This window comes from Medicago sativa, chromosome 5, assembly GCF_051527215.1.
Source record: "Medicago sativa cultivar Bolivia chromosome 5, Bolivia_mono, whole genome shotgun sequence".
NCBI lineage: Eukaryota > Viridiplantae > Streptophyta > Magnoliopsida > Fabales > Fabaceae > Medicago > Medicago sativa.
Window position 1 is genome coordinate 52,793,808 of NC_140753.1, and position 19,859 is coordinate 52,813,666.

At 33.8% G+C, this 19,859-nt stretch overlaps 2 protein-coding genes across 3 annotated transcripts; both read right to left on the reverse strand.

Moving 5' to 3' along the window:
• Positions 1-1,473: 1,473 nt before the first annotated feature.
• LOC146922943 (protein DETOXIFICATION 48-like) lies at positions 1,474-3,854 on the reverse strand. Its single transcript, XM_085715721.1, has 2 exons — positions 3,445-3,854; positions 1,474-3,223 (listed from the first exon to the last, which is right to left on the reverse strand). Exons 1-2 carry the CDS (start codon positions 3,601-3,603, stop codon positions 1,697-1,699), a joined length of 1,686 nt encoding a protein of 561 aa, XP_085571847.1. The 5' UTR covers positions 3,604-3,854; the 3' UTR covers positions 1,474-1,696.
• Positions 3,855-7,856: 4,002 nt separating this feature from the next.
• LOC146922944 (sucrose transport protein SUC4-like) lies at positions 7,857-17,510 on the reverse strand. 2 transcript variants are annotated; one of them, XM_085715723.1, is made up of 6 exons: positions 16,830-17,510; positions 11,676-12,418; positions 11,319-11,382; positions 11,192-11,235; positions 8,788-8,947; positions 7,857-7,957 (listed from the first exon to the last, which is right to left on the reverse strand). In XM_085715723.1, the coding sequence occupies exons 1-5, from the start codon at positions 17,347-17,349 to the stop codon at positions 8,789-8,791; spliced, it is 1,530 nt and encodes a 509-aa protein (XP_085571849.1). In that variant the 5' UTR covers positions 17,350-17,510; the 3' UTR covers positions 7,857-7,957; position 8,788. The 2 variants fall into 2 exon arrangements, with proteins under 2 accessions (XP_085571849.1, XP_085571848.1); XM_085715722.1 differs by lacking the exon at positions 7,857-7,957 and having other exon boundaries at positions 8,287-8,947.
• Positions 17,511-19,859: the final 2,349 nt, after the last annotated feature.

A 19,859-nucleotide genomic window follows, 5' to 3' on the forward strand; every position in this document is an offset into this window, starting at 1 on the left:
AAAAAATTATGATATTTTAAAAAAAGAAATATGTGACTGCATTTTAGACCGTGACATCGTGGTTTTACAAGTTTCCGCAACCAGAACATAGACAATATCAACCACATTTGACATTAATATTTATCTACATTGCATTTTAAAACATTGTTCTCAAGGTGGTGCTATTATTGTCCATGGAAATGATGAGAAAGCTCTCTCTCTACACCTCTACATTAATCACTATGCTGCATTTGCTAGGAGATATGATAAACTACAAATTATAAGTTTGTATTGATTATGAAAATTAAATGAGGTAAAAGATTATGGTATAAGATACATGCAAATAGTTATTTTCGTCTCTAAATGTGTAACGAGTAGTCACAATAGTCTTTTAATACTGACAATAACTCTTTTTATATGGTGATTAATACTCCCTCCGTTTCAAAATGAGTGTCGTTTTAGGTGTTTACACACATATTAAGAAATGCAATGATTAAAAGAAAGATAATGGTTATTTTACCAAATTATCCTTATTAACTATTGGTTAGTTTTAAAAGTAATACTTTGAAAGTAGTGTGCAGAGTATTAATTGGAGGGTACAATTGAAAAGAAAAAGTTATTATTGCATTGGAAACTGAAAGTGACATTCATTTTGAAACAATTTTTTTTGGCTGAAGCGACACTCATTTTGAAACGGAGGGAGTATGACAATAAGTAAATACTTATAGAGACCGATATGACACTAATTAAGTAAATATATATAGGGGTTGATATGAAAGTATTAAGGAAATATTTTAATGTCATTGACTATTTTGACTAACGTAGTGCATAAACAATGACTATATTTTAATGTCATGGACTATTTTGACTAACGTAGTGCACAAACAATAACTATTCTGAACTTTAGATACCTTAAAGAACTATTATAACCGCTAGTTACACATTTAAAGATGAAAATGATTGTTTTCCCTAAAAGATACATTTAGGGATGGTTATGATTTTGTTACATCCAAAATCTATATATAATGATACCGTTGAATTTATCAAGACCAAATGATTATTTAGTAAAAAAAATAGTATACACATGGTAAACTTAGAAGGTATTGGAACAAGCAATTTTCCAAGCCGGTCCATATTTTATATAATAATTTCACGTGCTTTGTTTATTATAGAACAAAAACTTAGAGGAGAGAGAACACGAAGAAGAATAAGATGCTGAGATAATTTATTTACTAGGTATGGATTGGGAGGTTAATTTTCCATTTTTAGGTAATTTGGCCTTTCATGGAAAGGATCAATACCAAATTAAGGTAGAGATTCCTTTTGTTGTTTCCCAAATATTCCTCTTTGTGTGTGACACAAGTGAAGTGATAAATAATTGTGTTTCTTAATCATTTGTTAAGGGGTTCGATTTTTTGCCAATGTCTATGAAAAAACATATGTCGAAAGAAGTTAATCCCTTAAATGAATCTCAATAACCTCATAGTCATGCAGTTACAGGCAAATGATATTTGGTTTTTCTAAAAAAAAAAAATTACATTCACATATTTTTTTCACTCCCTCAAAGGGTTATTATTTGTAATAATACAACCTAAAGAAACCAAGAAATAAAAAAAAAAAAAAAAACAGAGAGAGAGTGAGATCTTTTGTCCTACAATACACTCCATTAAAATGAAGGTAAAAAATGATTACAAAAGAAGAAGAAAAAACTAGTCAACTAATCTTCAATGCAATTGGTAGTAGTAGATGTTATGATAAGTGGATCTGTTTCAAGTGAAGATTTCTTAGTAAACACATCATGAGTGATAACAATTTCTTCAAGACAGCCATGAACATTATTCTTGTTCACATTACCTTCCATAAATGTAGGTAATTTAGCATCAACATCATCACTTATTGTTGAACTTTTTGTGAGTTCTTTAGCTCTTTGAACTTGCAAATTCCAATCAGTTCTACAAAGAACAACCAACATAAGCATTGCACATGAGCCTTGAGCTGCAAGTAACCCAATCCACAACCCTGGAAACCCCAATTTAGCCACAAATCCCAAAAGGATTGCAACTGGCATACCAACAAGGTAAAATGATCCTAAATTTATATTAGCTCCAATTGTTGGTCGTGCACTTCCCCTAAGGACACCACAACCTGTTGTTTGTGGACAATTTCCGAGCTCGCAAAGTCCAACAATTGGTAACACAATAGATGTTAACTCAAGAATTTCTTTGTCATTTGTGAAAAACTTTCCCCATTGGTTTCTCATCAATGTTGTGAAAAGCATTGCTCCAAGTCCTAAAACCATAGCAACAAAAAGTGAAACTATCATTGAAATTCTTGCTTTTTGTGGCCTATTTGCACCTAACTCATTTCCTATTCTTGTTGAAACACCAAGACTAAGTGATGATGGAAAAACATAAACCAAAGATGTTGTTTGAATAAGTATTCCCATTGAAGCAATTGTTGCTTTTGGATTAACCAAAAGTCCACACATCATTATCATGAACTCATACCACCACCATTCGAGACAAACCGAAACACAAGTTGGAATCGCTAGCGAAAGCAATGAGGACCACCCTTTAATGCAATCTAAACTTGGTGAAATCCATGACTTTTTATAAACACTAGAGAAGTATAAAAAAGATGAAAGTAAAATAACAAGGTTTAAATTTGTCAAAACCATTGCTATTGACACCCCCGCAATTCCCATTTGGAAATGAACCACTAAGAGAAAATTGAGAGGGATATGAAGCAAAACAGAAACAGCTGAACAATATGTTAAGGGCAATGTGATTCCTTGAGTCCTTAAATAGATTCTCAAAGGGTGAAGAATTGAGAGTAGAAAAAGATCAGGTACTAAAAAAAGTATAAAACTTTGAGCCATTGATGAAATTTCTTCATCTTGACCTGAAAACAATAGGATTCTTTTCATATTGATCCAAATGAATGAGATAGGGATTGAAGTTGAAAGAAGAAGAAGCACTGTTCTTTGAAGTGTTAAGCCAAGTATCTTCCATTGTTTTGCTCCATAAGCTTGTCCACAAATTGGTTCCATTCCCATGGCTAATCCTGATATCACTGAGTAACCAGTGATATTTGCAAAGCCTATTGAAAGTGAACCTCCTGCTAGTTCCATCTCTCCAAGATATCCAAGAAAAATCATTGATATCATAGCTCTTGAATATAACAATAAACCAGTTATTGTTGTTGGACCTGATATTTTTCCTATTTCTTTGATTTCTGTTATGGCCTGAAATGCATAAAGAGAAAAGAAAAAAAGAAATAGTTATATTATAAACTCAATAATATTAGTAGATTTAGTTTAGTGCCCTTCTTTCATGTCACTTAAAAGATATCAACTTGGTTTAGTTTATTTAACTTAATTATTACTTTTTACTTTTTTCAAGGAAAATAGAATATAAAAAAAAGTACTTGTTTTTTTGGTGATTATGTTCTGTTTTGTTTCATTACCTCTTTAAGAGTAGGCCATCTATGAATTTCATCTTGAACATGATCATCATCAAGGGTAGGAGGATTTGAATAAGAAGCTTTGGTGTGAGGATTTATGAGGTGAGTTTTTGTTGGAGAAAGAAATGGTGAAGTTGGTGAAGATGGCTTTGGATTACACATGGCTAAGTATTGAAACTCAAAGTGTTATGTTAAAGAGATTATATGTGAATGGAAAAGTTAGAAAAATGTAGGATTCTCTATGGTGTTAGAGTCACAAGATAGGTTGTTTGAAGGAGAATTGGAAGGTTGGTGATAGAGTTAGAAGATGGTTTGTTTGATGGAGAATTGGAAGGTTTTTGAATATGTGGTGAAGAGAATGAAGGGAAGTGGGTTTTTATGCATGAAAAATGCTTGAGGACCTTTTGAAACGTGTCTTGAATGGAAGCAAATGCTCAAATTTATAGTGTTAATTTTATATAAAGTTATAAAAAGAAGGGATAAACTTTTATAAGTTTAAACAACATATAATATATTCTACGACTGTAAATTAGTTTTACGCCGACATCTAACAGAAAAACTCTACTTTCTTTTCATACTATTAATTTTAAAAGCTAATTACAAAAGTAAGGTTTTTATAGCAAAATAGTTGATTTTATTTAACTCCGAGGTAAAACTAGTTTACACTGACGATGCATATCCGATGAGTACAAATTTTTATTTATAAGTTTTTCTAAAACAAAAGTCAAAGAAAGATTAAACTTGAACGGAAGAAATGCTATTGGAGGTGCATGGTAACCGACCTATAACACTTTTCTCCTCCTATGAAAGTTAGTGGTCATAATATATATCCTATAGTTTTATTTATTATAATGGTAGGAAGTAAAAGAAGTGAAGCATTTGGGGGAATGGCATCTAAAAATAATGGATAAAACGCTTTCTTTACTTTTAAGTTAGGAGAGAAAATTAAGTCAAAAGTTGTCTTCAAAACGGTGAAACTCAAGAATCTAGATAAGAAAGAATGAATGATAATGAATTTATTCACTTTAATGATATTTTTTAGCCGTCAAAATAACGACAAGTTTGGTTTGATAATGATGCCACTAAATAGTTGCTTTAACTAGCTTCCTTGTTAATGGCAGCGGATAATCTTTTCAAACACCGTGTTTTAGTTCACCTTTAATGGGAAAAGAAATAATCTTAGAATAAAATTTGGAATGGCAAGTGGAAGTGATTAATTACAATTATGTGTGGTGGTATATTTTTTTTTAATATCACTATCTTATCATGTGTTGTAACTTAATAAAAAAAAAGTTTAACTTTTCACTAGGTGTTGACTCGTAGTTATATAGTATTTGTTAAATAATAAGATAGCATAATTGATTAAACAATTTTTTATTTGACATTAATCAACATTATTATATAATTATGATTTCTTCTGTGGCATGGTCCGTGGAAGTCTTTGGACTTTTGAAAGGACAAGAATACAAACTCATGTGGTTAGTAATTGTCTTTATATTTTAAAAAATTAATAACACTCCAAATATATAACATGGTTTGTTTTGTTTTTGAACATTAACTTCTTGTTTCTTATTTTGGACAAAGCAAAACATGTTTGGTTTTTGCCTAGCCAAACCATGCATGTTCCATTCTTTCCCAACTCATGTCATAGAAACCCATTCCTAATACAAGTCTTTGCTGTCTGGGTTGATATAAAGGAACAATTCAAAACCTAAAACATTCCTTCACTACTTGGCTTCATCACTCTAAAGATGGAAAGTTTTCACTAATATCCTACTTTTTAGACCCCACATTTCTTTCCCTCTTGTTCATTTTTCTCTTTATGTTATTGCTAGTTGAATGTTCCATCACGTGCAGGCAATTTTTGGTCGAGGCAACAATGATTTAATGAATGCAAGTTAAGCCATATTATATAAGAATTGCAATTTGATTATTTGAATAATTTCTTGGTGTCAACAATCTCTTTAAATTCATATTTACCATACATTAATACCAATGGCAAGTTGGTTGTTAAGTTTGTGTTTAGGTTAGATTAGCTAAGGAATTCGGATTGCGTGCAGTCTGCATTCTCAATCCCCTGCATTCACACAGTCAGTACATTTATGATCGTCAGAATACCAAACTTAAAATTTAGGCCGCATGGTCTCACTCCAACGATTACCAATGTACTGACTGCATGTAGGAGATTACCGACTAGACAATCCGAATTCCTAGCTAAGAGGATATCATATATTTATATAACACATTTTAACCACTTTTCCCTCTTGTTGAGGTTATTTGATTGATATAATAATATCCATCCATATAAAATATGTATATGGAGAGATAGATAGGTGTTATTGTCATGAATGGGACCACCAGCGGTGTTACTGGCTGTATATAGAAGAGACAGATGGAAAATAGGAAACATTGGAGAGAGAATAACTCACTCCCAATCACAACCATTTAATTTGTATCAATAAAGTTTGATGAGTCTGTGCTTGTGTAGAAGAGCATTGGAAGGGAACAAAACCACCTCTGTTCATTTATCATTATCTCAAAGACATAAGAAAAAAGAAAAGAAAAAAAAATAACTCACTCTTATGCTTTCTCATACAATGTGCACCCCTCTCTATACCAATCAATTTCATTTTGTTTTTTAGTTGAGAGTATACCAGTACATAATTGAACTTCTCTGAAATCCATGATAAATTGAGTCAGATTACACGTGTTTTTTTGCTCAACCAGTTATTGGAAATGAAAAAGACAATGATTTTGGATATCACGCAGTCAAAAATGATTGTTAGGACAACTTGATCACAAGTAAATGGCAAAATGCATTGTGCAAAAATCACATTTTCTCTAGTTGTAATCTCAACCGTACGTTGAAGATCAGATCGCTTTGATTTTAAACTATTTTATGACTTAAAACACTTATCGTCCTATCTCCATCTAACGATCAAGGTTTACCGAATACACTGACAACATGATTTTGCATAAACGTGTTGATTTCCGTGAGAGTGAGGTAGTAGAGATTGTCAACTACAGACAATTCGGGTCCGAAAGATAAGCATGTGGAGCAGAATCAATGCTAGTGAACTTAATAAAGAAGCAGTAGCAGAAAATAGCAAAACAAAACGGTTGGTTTAAAAATGAACATGAAATGGAAACACATTTGGAATATGGATGGCATCTTGATAGGGTAAAGTGCAGTGCCTAATTCCCTCCAACCTAAGGAATTTAATTTAATAACTTGAAAGAGACACAAGTCTAGTATCACATGATTATGGCATAAAAGTACACTGTCATCATAAAGACATCTTAACACAAGTTGGCTAAGTGGAGATCAGACAGAATTTTTTGATACAATTTGAACTATAGCACAAGTTTGGTAAAGACTGACATGACAAATCACAGATTAATTTTGACATTATAAAAGATTATGCTTCTTTATAAGGTCGAATAAATTCTATGCTCTTGACCCTGAAACCAAAACTTTTCACTGTCTATAGATAGATATGTGAATGGCTCAGTTACTTCTATAGGAGTGAGTTCATGAATGGGATAACTGTTCCTGCCAAATCACACTACTATTCTATTCCTTTCTCTCAACGAATCAAATTACTTTGTTTTGGCTAAATGGGGATATCTTGATTACATAACATTATTGAATTATTGTTACACCACTTGGCTCCAAAAGTAATAAATTAGGGAGACATGTGCTAAGAATTTTATGGACCAGGACCAGTAAGCATATTCTGTTCACCAAATTAAATCATACTAGCACATCATGAAAAATAAATAAAAATAACTTTCATATGACCTTATCGATCAATTACCATACTAATTTACCTATTAATCCAATTTACAAGGAAATGTACAAAAGGCTTGAAAGCAACTTCAATTAATAGTGAAGAATGTTAGACACACTATATTACTTTTTTCTTTCTATAGATTCTTTTTACAGTAATCTTATTTAAGACGTATCAAGTATTAAATGTAAACACCTCTTCAACCCGAAATTCGAATCTTGGTTCGCCATGTTGTCAGAGTCTAACCTCTAAACTCTCTTTTGGTAGACCCAACTCATTTTGGTACACATGCATTTTTAATGGAGAAGAGAGGGAAACAAAGGGAGGAATTTAATTAGTATATTTTTAGTTAAAAGAAGAGGACAAGGAGTTTTAATGGACAAAAAAAGAGCCTTGCAGTTTTAAACATAACCAACTTAAAATAATCTCTTATTTCCCATTTCCACCAACCAAACTTCAAGTTAAAATTGCTTAAAAAGTAATGAAGATTTATTGATATATACATTTTAAATGATCAATTCAATTAGTTGTGTGTTTATAATAAACGATTTGTATTTCTTGATTCCTTAATCAGTAGTGTCTTAGGGCATTGATTCCAAGGCAATGGCTAGTAGAATCCAATACTTTAACGAAGAGTATTAAATACTTGAATAATGCCAGTTGGACAGTTCATAGCAAGACCCACAAATTAGGTGTAAACAAAGAATGAGTAGCATAAACCAAACCTGTCATTCAAGATATCTTTATATCAAAACAAGGAAAATACTTGTGTACCAAATAAGGAGGAAGAAACAGTAAAGACAGGTCAAATACAAGCACATTACACAAATGAATGAGATTCCAAACCATCATGATAGCACTGATGCACAATCAGAATTGCCTGGAAATAAATAAATTTTCCATGTGGAATGATTCAAACTCGGCAATAACTCGTCTTTGGTGGGAAAAGGAGGTGCCAATATTAACTTTGGAACATATGCAAGATGCCCCAACATACATTCCCGCGGCATCTAGCCTTAATATAACATCCGACACAAATTACAATGATGGTCTCTTTCGATTGCACACAATGTCAATCATTATTTGGTGACAATTTTTTTGATTACATACGAAATTCCAAGATATTTGGAAAAAGAAGTGTTATATGAATTTCTTGTTTTTACATTGTTCCTTAGACATCAAGAGTATCATTCCCCCTTCCTTACAACCCGTAAATGTCACTCGTGGTTTTACATAGCCAACCAGCCTTTACATTTTAAACAGACATCTCAAATTATTGGTATCTAAACAAAATTTGTTACCCTAAGCCTTTGCATCAGAAAATAGTAACACTCAAAAATAAGGTCATTGATTTTAATAATGACCAATAAGATAAAAACACAGCCAATATTTCATTTATTCATTAGAAATCGAGTGGGAGGTTGGAATCTTGAGGAGAGGAAAACTCAAGAATAAGGCTACAAAACAATAACTATTTACAAATTTTTGCTACCTGTTCATTTTCATCATCCCTCTTCAAAAGAAATAAGTGCCAAAAGAAAACAGCATATGATACCTCATATGCGGACTCTAGGCTTTTGCGTACGAGTTCGGGGAATAGCTAATAGAGCCAGGAGTCCACTCAAAAGGGCTGCAACAGCTGCCACGGCAAAGGCTGGAGAGTTTCCTCCACCAAATAATTGATCCCACGGTCCACTTCCCAGGGACACCACAATCTGTTTAAAACAAGATAAATATGTAACTCATTTACTCTAAAAACCAAAATCCTGCTCAAAACTACACTATTTCTACAAAGTTTTCTGATATAAAACACAAACCATCATTAACTTCGAACTATATACAGTACCTCGGAATAATAAACTACGGTAACCGACTGATATATAGACAAAACTTCGTTTGGGGAATTATAAAACAGGAATCATGGTGATTTCAGAACCCTTTTTGTCAGTTGTGTGCGCGATCAAAAAGCTCACCTTTTTTGTAACCAACATTGGTTTACTATTTATATTTTACTTCGCAATGACTAGGCAAAGTTGTCGCACAGTCTCTGACAAATCTCTTTCCATCTTTTGGCATTAACTTAGATCCCATCTTTGAGCAGAGCAAGATGTTGTGAACCTGAATATCTTGTCTCTATTGGTTTTTGATTTCGACATTTAACATTTTCTTCTTTGTACTTTCATTTTAATCTTTTAATTGGAATCTCCATGTAACATTTTTATTCTCAGTTTCATAATTTAATCTCAATCACCGTTTCACAGAGAGGTTGTGCTCCACTTTCTTTGCTGTATTTGTGGATGGTTTTACATTATGTATGTAAGCCATTTATAGGTTTTTAGTATTATTTTTTATTCTAGTAAACTTCTACAAGTCTACAAATCGATTCTATGGAAGCTTCCTCAAATTTATGTAGACTCTCAAGTTTGACAACCCTACTCAAACCTATTTAGAGACAGCAAACACTGCCAATACCATACCACTTTTCCCTATTACCTCATTAAGACCTAACTTCTTGAACTCTTAGATCAATGGCATGATTGACCTCTAAAAGAAAAGCAACTAGGAGAATAATGAATAACTCAAGGGATAATTTTTTTATTTCCACCTTGAGGACAAGGTATTTTTTCCAGGGACGAGTAATGAAACAACAGCTCCCTGGCAAACAAAATCCAGAAGGAAAAAAAGTGAAAAGAAAGTCAAGTTGGAAGATCCTGTGACCTGAGCATCGGCAACCATCCTACTACTACAAAAAAGGATGAAAAGAATAAAGTGACGAATGTGCAAGTTCGCCATAAGTAATAACAGATTTTCAGTTATGGGTGCCTTTTTTGCAAATTCACCCTTAGACTTAGGCCCTGTGTGTAGATTTGTTTTATTTCAATTAATACTGCGACATTATAATCACCCCACATAAGATTAGTAAAGCCAATTTTAGTATGCTTTCGTGTGTTGGGATCCAGTTCACACCATACAGACACTCTAGTTGGAAATACTATATGTTGAGATTCTTGAATGAAGTATTCCAACAATTCTTTATTTTTTATTCCTTGCTCTTTGTTGCTGCATAAGGTTCCTATCATCTTCTATCTATTGATATTTCTTCTGTGTTATCAATTAAGAATGGACAATTTTTATTGTGTTGCAATGAAATATTGGAAGGCAACAAAAAACTGACAAAGTTAAAACAATTTAGTACACAAAATTCCAATTATACTGCATGTGTGAGAATGGTTCTTGGGTAATGATGGTAATGAATGGTTCTTGGTTTTTGGTATTTTTTTCAAAGCCTTAATTATCAGTTAATAATAATAATTTGGTACAGTTTGGTTCACAAAGGAATCAGTTCAATTATTTGTTAAGGGGTTCCCCATTCGGTTAGGAACCACAGAACCGGTGTACCGAACCTTCATATCATTTCAGTTCGATTTTACCAACTGTTGTGACGGTTCAGTTTTCCTACCAGAACCGAACCATGAACTGTCCTTGTCAGCAGTATAAAGCTGATAAGAAAAGAAACTACGTAAGTTATTTGTTGTAAATTGTAATCTCCATTCTCTAAAACGTAGTTTAATTTTTTTTTTTTCTTTTCTGTTATTCTCTCTCTCAATATCACAACATGAAAAATGCTGAACTGATTATTTATTCAGCAAAATCCCATGTGACCTGAAAATCCCGTTAATTGCGACAAATGCACTGTAAGGGATCACAGTTTACAACATCTTATTGCCTCTTGCCAGTCATGCCATCAATAGGCATACATTCAACCTCAATGATTTATGTAAATTGTACTGTTTTATCAAGTGATATGAAGCTGAGCATATTTTAAACTATACGAGTTGACTATGTTAAAATGGAAATCTAAGAAGATTGTACTTCCACTAGGTTTATACAAACAACAAAATAATAGTAGTTCATGTCTAACCATATGTAGAATAGAAGGAATTCAAAAGAAGAAATACCTGCGGGACCACTATTGCCAGATTCAGGACACCCATTGATAACCCTGCAAGCACCGAGAATCCAAATAATTAGTCTTTTAGTCATATCTTCAAGAAAGAATAAACAAGGCCTTTAATAGAAACCCACCTTGGCCAAGTCCCAATGGTTCGATATGCGTTGAAATTAAGGCATATGGAACACTATAAGTGATCTGCAATAAATAAATAACACAAGTCAAAGTTAAGTTAATAAAATAGACTATATGATTTCAACTCATTTTCCATTTCAGGCATATCATGTTATACTCAGAGAAATGTATCACAAGAATTGCACCCAAAAGTAAGTTAAAGAAGACTAGTAAGTTTGAGCTAAAGAGATTATGCAGCCACGTACAAGTTAGTTATTTAATTAACATAATGCACATGTATTGGCTACTATAATTTTAAAAAATAATTGAAGAATAGAATTTGAGATTCAGTTTCAATGGTTATAAGAGAAACTTACTGCCATTGGAAACCCAAGAACGGTAAAGATTGCTATTGCTGCGATCACAACGCCCGTTGGTGGTGGTTGAGCTTTACTTACGTAGCCAATGCTATTTGCCGCATAGGTTAATACTAACATTGCAATAAAGCAAATAGCCATAAAGATATTTGAGAGTCCCCACACAAAACCAGCCCCTCGCTTTCTGCATAGCCTTTCCATGAGCAATGATGTTACTCCAAGAACAACTGAATTAAGCAATAAACCAAGTGCTCCCATTCTAACCCCAGTATCATAAATAAGGCCTCCTTCTGGATCACCACCATAAATTTCCCGACCCATCCAATCAGTATCAAAGAGCATAAATGGGAACCATCCAATCCATGTCAGAGCAGTTACAGACAGTACTATCCATACAGGCATTGAAAAATATTTAAATGTCCCAAACAATTCCCACATGAAAGCTTCTTCCGCACTACCCGACTCTCCTGCCCCTTCTCCAGTATGTGCTGCCCCACTTGAACTTAGAGGCACTTCATTAGCTGACACAATACTGAGATATGTCGTTACCGCAATGAAACCAACGTCGAGAAAGAACGCAGACTTGAGATTTGCACAACTAATAGAGCAAGCAGGAGTAAGTGTGAAAGTAAAAATCTTGTACCAGCCACTGTATGATCCAGTTGCATAGCCAAGAATGTTACCAACAGCCATAAACAGGGAGAAATAGGCATTTGCAACACGCGTCCTTCGAGCATCATTGCCTAACATTTATAAGAAGAAAGAGTTAAGAAAAAGGAAAGAAGAGGGGCATCAGTGTCTTCTTTTTCAAATTGATCACATGCATAATAAGTACGACCAACATAAAAACAATACATTTAATGTGCTTTTATTTGCGAGGGGGTGAGGTGTTAACACAGCACATGTAATTCACACAGACCATGAGGAAATGAGCATTTCGTGTTTAAATCACATGACCGAATTATTTATTCTTGTCATTTTGGTTGCCTTTGCAAACCAAATTAGGAAAGGTATGATGAAAAGGGCAGCCCAGTCCACTAAAGCTCCCGCATGCGCATGGTCTGGGAAGGGGTCCCACCATTTCGGTGTATTGTACGCAGGCTTAGCCTGTTTTTTGCACAAGAGGCTGTTTCCACGACTTGAACTCATGACCTTTCAGCCACGTGACAACAACTTTACCGTTGCGCCAAGGCAAAGGTATGATGAAAATAAATGATAATTACTATATCCTTTAAAAATTCAAATTTAATTGAGAACTATGTTCGACAGCTAATATCAAAGATCATTCAGAGAACCTCTGGTAGCAATCAATGCAGAACTAATTTATTTTTAATTAAGCTGGTTAAATACATGCCTTTTGAAGGGGACTACACTTTATCTTGCATAGATCCACCCCCCCACCACACACACACACAAAATATATCTATCTCTACTTGACAACTCTTACACATGCATCTCCCAATTCACTAATCACGACTGGCAACTAGGGTATTAGTTAGAATATTCCCTCCTAATTATGATCAAGTCAACCGCACCTCCTTCAATTGTCGAGTTAGGTACCCCCCACTCTTTTGGACCTCTTCCACATCGACTTCAGTGACTTTGGACCTTGGGTCCGCATCAATTTCCCCTCTTCAAAACTCACCTCGTCCCTTAGGTGAATGCGCATGAAGCAGCCAGTAAAAGGTTTTCCCTCGGGATCCCAGTGCAAGGAACAAAAGCACCAACTTATGAACAAGTATAGCCAATTCTACAAGGATCCGTTATTCTGGAGTTAACCCTCAACTACTCTAGCCTCAACAAAGCATTTCTTCTGGAAAATAGCAGAAGCATCACGATGCTGAGATAAAGTTGCATATGGTCTTTAGGTGTTGTTTCCATTCATACTTGAATGACATGTAGCTTCAAGCACTCCATCAAGGCCCCCTTATGCAGACTGGGTAATTTGTAATTCCTTAAAAGCATCGTTTGTTTGCATAGCTCCCAATCTAGCCTACCCTACTATTTACCCCTACCCCCTCCCTTTTTACTTATATATCTCTATATTTCACAAATGGCACACCTACTTTCCCCAGAACTACCATCTAGACAGTTAGTTAGGATATCCCCACCTAATTCTGATCAGGTGTACAGTGCACCGGACCTCCATGAATCATCAAGTACTCCACTCTTTTGGAACTCTTCATAGACTTCAGTTGTTTGGGTCTTGGGTCCAAATCACATTGGATAGAAGAGAATTAGTATAATCTATGTTTTTCCTCACATTGGATATCATGTTGGATTCTACTTTTCTTTAATTATTTCAGATTTCACACGACTTACTTTTATTGCAGGTGAAAATCTTTAGGATAAATATAAATAAAGGAAATAGAATTATTCCAATGGAATCACATGACTAACTACAACAATAGAGCATGAGGATACATGTATGTCCGACCTTTAAAATAAGATAACATTCCTCTCCCTTAAGTCAGATATTGGGTCGAATGCAAAACCCTGCTCCATCCAATGAGAGATTTTATATACGGCCCCCTATACTATAAGTTGCCTCCCAATAATCTCAGGCTAAAAGTAGACACTGTAAATGGAATCTAACCAGTTAGGCCATATCAAACTAATCTAAAAGTCTTACACTAGATGTAATTGGCTGCAGGGCAATGATTAACAAATGTATAACTATCAAATTTAGATTTCCAAGAGACCTTCGAAGCCTAAGAATAGTATAAACTTAAAACGGATTATGATGCAAAGAAAAAGCCGGTGAAGGAGAAATGAATTTCCAAAGGCTCGTCAAACACAATGTTTGCCAGGTTACCATCCCACTCACTCTGATATAAACTATACATATCAATAATTCATAATTTAACAAAATAAAAATTGGTTTGGCCAAAAACTTAACGAGACCTAAACCCTTTTCTACTTTACGCCTACAAACAAATGTCATAATTAACCAAGTTACCACGCTTTCTCTCTCTCATCCATGACTAAAAAACTTCTCTAAATCTTATGAATCCTTTATGCAACACCTACTGAACAAAGATAACTATACATGATGAGGGGGAAGCAAGGTTAAATGATTTTTTTAATCTTCATACTTCATAGTATACCTTTCATATACGATCCAACATATTCATTTTTTAAAAAGGAAAAAGAAAAAGAAAATTAGAGTACCATGACCTCCCAAAATAGAAAACTAAGAGCCTGTTTGAAACACTTCCCAAAAACTCTTTTTTAGTTTTTAAAAACTTGTTTGCTAAACTATTTTTAAAATTACAGTTTTGGAAACTGTTTTGAATTTTTTAGTTTTTGGGACTAAAAAACTAAAACATGTAAAAGGATAACCATTGTGAGAAGAGGACTTGTATATTTCAAAAACTGAAAACAAAAACTATTTCAAACAGGCCCTAAACCTTCCAATTTATTCGAATCTTCTAAATCATAGGGTTCCCAAAGGAAGCAACAGATGATAGCAAAAACATAAAACCGAAAAAATTTTGCGCAAAATTTTCAAAATATACACTACCCTAAATACTCAACAATGAGATTACAAATTTTAAACTCATAAATATTAACTTAATGTACCATATCATAACCTAACAAAAGAAAAATAGAACTATTTCAGGCAAATAAATTATTATTGACTATATAACTGAATGCTAAATTCAAACATGAATCATAATTCTTTCTATATAGTAGAAACTGACTGTACTCACTATTTTCTCCAATGTTGTCGATGGCAGACCATGGCGGAAAGCCAAAAATCCGACATATGGCGTTGTCATCCTTCACCAAATTGGCCATGGCGGAAAGCCTTAAATCCGCCACCAATATTCGCTATGGCCGATATTTGAGAACACTACTAATATCTATAAAATCTTATGCAAAATTTTATTTTTCGCCTTTTAAGTTTACACACAAAAGTATTAAGTGATTATTAAATGTAGCTTTCAATAAACTCCCTAAATAAAGTAAAAAGTCACGTGGTATCCAACACAATGATCAATGGTCCATGAGTTTCAAAACAAGCAGTCAACAAATTTTAGAACTTAGTCAACAAAAATAAAACAAATCTTGCTCCAATATATACTTCTTCTGTCCCAATTATAAGTCATTTGGACAATTTTGTACAAAGTAAAAAATGTAGTTTTTTTTAAGAAAGTTAGAATATGTAATTAATTTTTTATGGAAAACATAAATTATGAGTTATTTTATGAGATTATCCATTATCAATGGTACGGGAAAACGGGAGAGGATCCTCTCCAGTGCAGTTTTTGTCCTGTGAGATCTCAACCTCATATTTTCCTTGTAATCAATGCAGTTTTAATAATTAAAAATAAATTAATGGTGTGGATGTACACTGGACATACTCCAGTGAAAACTTGACATGAGAGAATCCATGCCCCGGGAAAACATAATGTTGAATTACCTGTAACTTTTGTGTGTATCTAAATGTAAGTCCTCGTGAGCTTAGCTCAGTTAGTTTGGACAATGCATAAAATATGCAAAGGTCCGGGGTTCAAATCCCGGCCACCACAAAAAAAAAAAAATTTAAAATGAAAAAAAAATTTCTAGAACAGCATGTATTGTGGACCGAGGGAGTGTCTGAAAGACAAAACATAGAATGCAAATGCTAGCCGCATCCTTTGACACGTGGCATTTTTTAGACAATTATTTATTTTCCTTAATTATTTCATTTAAATTTTTTGCCATCTTTGTATACATCTACGTACTAAACAAGAATTAAAATGTACCTACCTTATATGCATATCTACGTACCAAACACATGAACTAAAATAGTACCTACCTAATATCCACCAAAAGCACATACCAACTATCAACTTTCCAAATCAAACACCAAATTCACTATTTTTAGTAAATAATCACACACACAAAAAAAAAAAATAGTAAACTCAAGTCAATAGTAATCAATAACTCTTCATACACGGTAAAATCCAACAAATTCTATAGTCAACAAATTAACAACACGTCACAACCACTATGTAGTTGTTCGATCTTTCTTGAATCACCAACTTTATCAATAATACAATATCATACAAATTTAATTATGCATCATCATCATCATCATGATCAGTGAAGTAAAATAAAAAATAAAGAACAAAATTAGAGATGAAGAAGAAGAATTTTGATACTTACAAGTAAGATCAGCGAGTAAAGCTCTACAAGGACCTTGAGTAACATTATTAGCAACATCAAGAATCCAAAACCCAATCACAAAAACAACTATAGCAAAAGGACGATAATTCTGCGTTATATCATCACCGATCAAGTAACCAATATCAGCAGCATAACCAATTATAACAACGGCAAGGACGATCGACGCCGCGCCGACTAAAATAAACGGTCTCCGACGACCGAACCGGCTGGCGCATCGATCACTTAAATGACCGACTAATGGTTGGACGAATAAACCGGAGACCGGTCCACAGAGCCAGATGATGCTCGCCCATTTATGAGGGATACCGAGTTGTTGAACGTAAGGGGTTAAGAGAGAGAGCTGTAAAGCCCAACCGAATTGGATTCCGCTTGCTACGGATGCGACTCGGAGGAGTTGGCGTAAGGGGGTTCGTGGTTGGACCGGTTGGACCGGACGGGAGGTTGATGTTGATGGTCGGGTTCTGGACCGGTGGGGGGTTGTTGGAGTGGGATTCGGCATCGTGATGCCGAATCTGGATTGGGGGAGGTGTGGTGGAAGAAATGGGGGGTATGGGTTTTTTGTGTGAGATGGAAGCAAAGGTGGTGTGGTGTGGTGCGGTGATGTGAGAGATGAAAGAAGGAAAGAATGAAATGAAGTTCAGTGTGATTGATTCTGTCTGTGAGCTTTTGTTGACGGAATTGACCTTGTATAAGGATTTATTAACGGGATTGTCCTTTGGTTAGTTGTAAGAGAAATGATTGTAGTAAACTAATTTTAACACGTTTTTGTGTGTTAAAAAAATAAAGTTAAAAAAATAAAGTTAACACGTTTTTACTTTTTATGCATTAAAACCAACCAACTTTTACTTTAATTTTTGGTCAAATATCATTTTTCGGTCTTTTTAGTTTGACGAAATTTCAAGTTAGTTATTTAAGTTTCGAAAGTTTTAATCAGGTCCTTTTAGTTCTACAGAATTCCCAAATTAGTCTTTTAAGTTTTAAAAGTTTCAAATAGATCCTTTTGGTATGAAACTTTTGAAACTTAAAGGACTAATTTGGAAATTCTGTCAAACTAAAAGGACCAAAAGTAGTATTTGGCCTTAATTTTTTCTAATGTTTTGTTTGTGAGTTTAAAAGGGAAAATAAGAGAGGATTTTCGAAAAAGAAAGGTGGAGCAAGTTTAACACGTTTTTGTGTATTACAACCAATTAACTTTAACTTTAAGTTTTTTAAAAGTTTTGCTTACGAGTTTGCAGAAAAAGAGATGCGAGAACTATCAAACAAAAAAGATGGAGCAAGTGGAAAGTATCAAAAGTTTTGGGACAAGAGGTTTTAGGGGATTTAGTTTTCTTTATAATTAAGAGGAATTCAAAAATTATATTAAAACATAATTTTTGGAGGTCTATATGAAATCTTCAAGTTTAATCTATGTTGTTATAACATTCTTAAAATTAAAAATATATTAATCTCCTACCTTCTTGAGTAATGAAGGAAGCATAATGTTCTTTTAATGAAATCTATCCTCTCATTCGATTTTCAACCAAATAGAGGTAGTTGCTAACCAAATCAAGTGAGAAACGTTTTCTACATTTTCCTGTTAAAAATAGTAGAACTCTCTTTACTATAAGCACTTTTTAATTTACAACAAAGTTTGAGTTTATCTAAAACGTTCAATCTTCTATAATATAGTGAATCAATATTTAAATTTTAACTATAAAAGAGGACTATATTCAGTGTCCAACTAGGCATCGAATAAATCAGCACTCATTGAGGAAATGGGCAAAAACAAAAAAAAAACAACACATATAGGTATTTTTCTTAAAAAATGATGTTAAATTTATTCTTTAATTAGCACTCAAAAAAACTATTCTTTAACAAATGTGTTTTAGTTAAACAATAATACTAAAAAGTAGTAAATTAATTACAGATATTTTTTGAAAAAAATAATTACTAAAGTGTAATTTTTGCACTAGCTTATATTTATAACTATTTTTTTTCTTTTTCAATGCAGTTTATACTTAAGGATTTCCCATTTACCGTCTCTCCTATCCATCGGGAAGAAAATCATTTTGCAGACAAGTTTGTTGGTTATGTTTTCTATTAGAAATGGTGGTTGGGCCTAACACAAAACCGGCTTGTGAGGTGAGGATTGCCCCCACTTATAAACAAATTGTCAGGCCAACTCCTAACCGTTGTGAGACTCTTAACACACCCCCTCACGCTCAGGATTACACATCTGAAGCGTGAACATAAATGACGGGTTGCCCGATAACGGAAACCTGACAACAGGTGGCCCATAATCGTGAAGAGGCTCTGATACCATATTAGAAATGGTGGTTGGGCCTAACACAACCCCACAAAACCGGCTTGTGAGGTGAGGATTGCCCCCACTTATAAACAAATTGTCAGGCCAACTCTTAACCGATGTGGGACTCTTAACATTTTCCGTGTGCACGACTTAAGTTGGTGGAATGACATTTCTTTTATTAGAGGTGACTTTTATGTAATAGAACTTTAGTCTTCGTAATTTCCGTTTTTCCTAAATATTTTAGGTATTAGATTTTACCCTAACGTTAATATACGACAATTTTCACTCTATCAACACTTATCTTATGGTAGTTTTTTCTTTTTTAGCAACTTTACTCATCTATAGGTATTTGATGGAGCACATTAATCCAGCCTAACTCATATGTAAGCCTTTTTATGGTTCAATTTTCAATGAAAACTCCAATTGTTAAAAATTAAACTCATGAGATAAGTCAAAAGACTAATACATCAAGTTGGAGAGTATGGCTTAAGTGCCACGTTAAAAACTTTTATCTACTAAACGTTAGATTCTAAGATTGTCTTAATGCACTACACTCTATTTTCCTTGATTATGATTTTATCGAATTAGAATTTCCTTCTAATAAAAGAGAATGTCATGTTGATAATCCTTTAATCATTCTACTAGTAGTATGTTGTAGTAACTTAGTAGATGTATAAGAAAGAAGGGATTGGTATTTGGTTTTGACTTGTGGGGACTGCGAG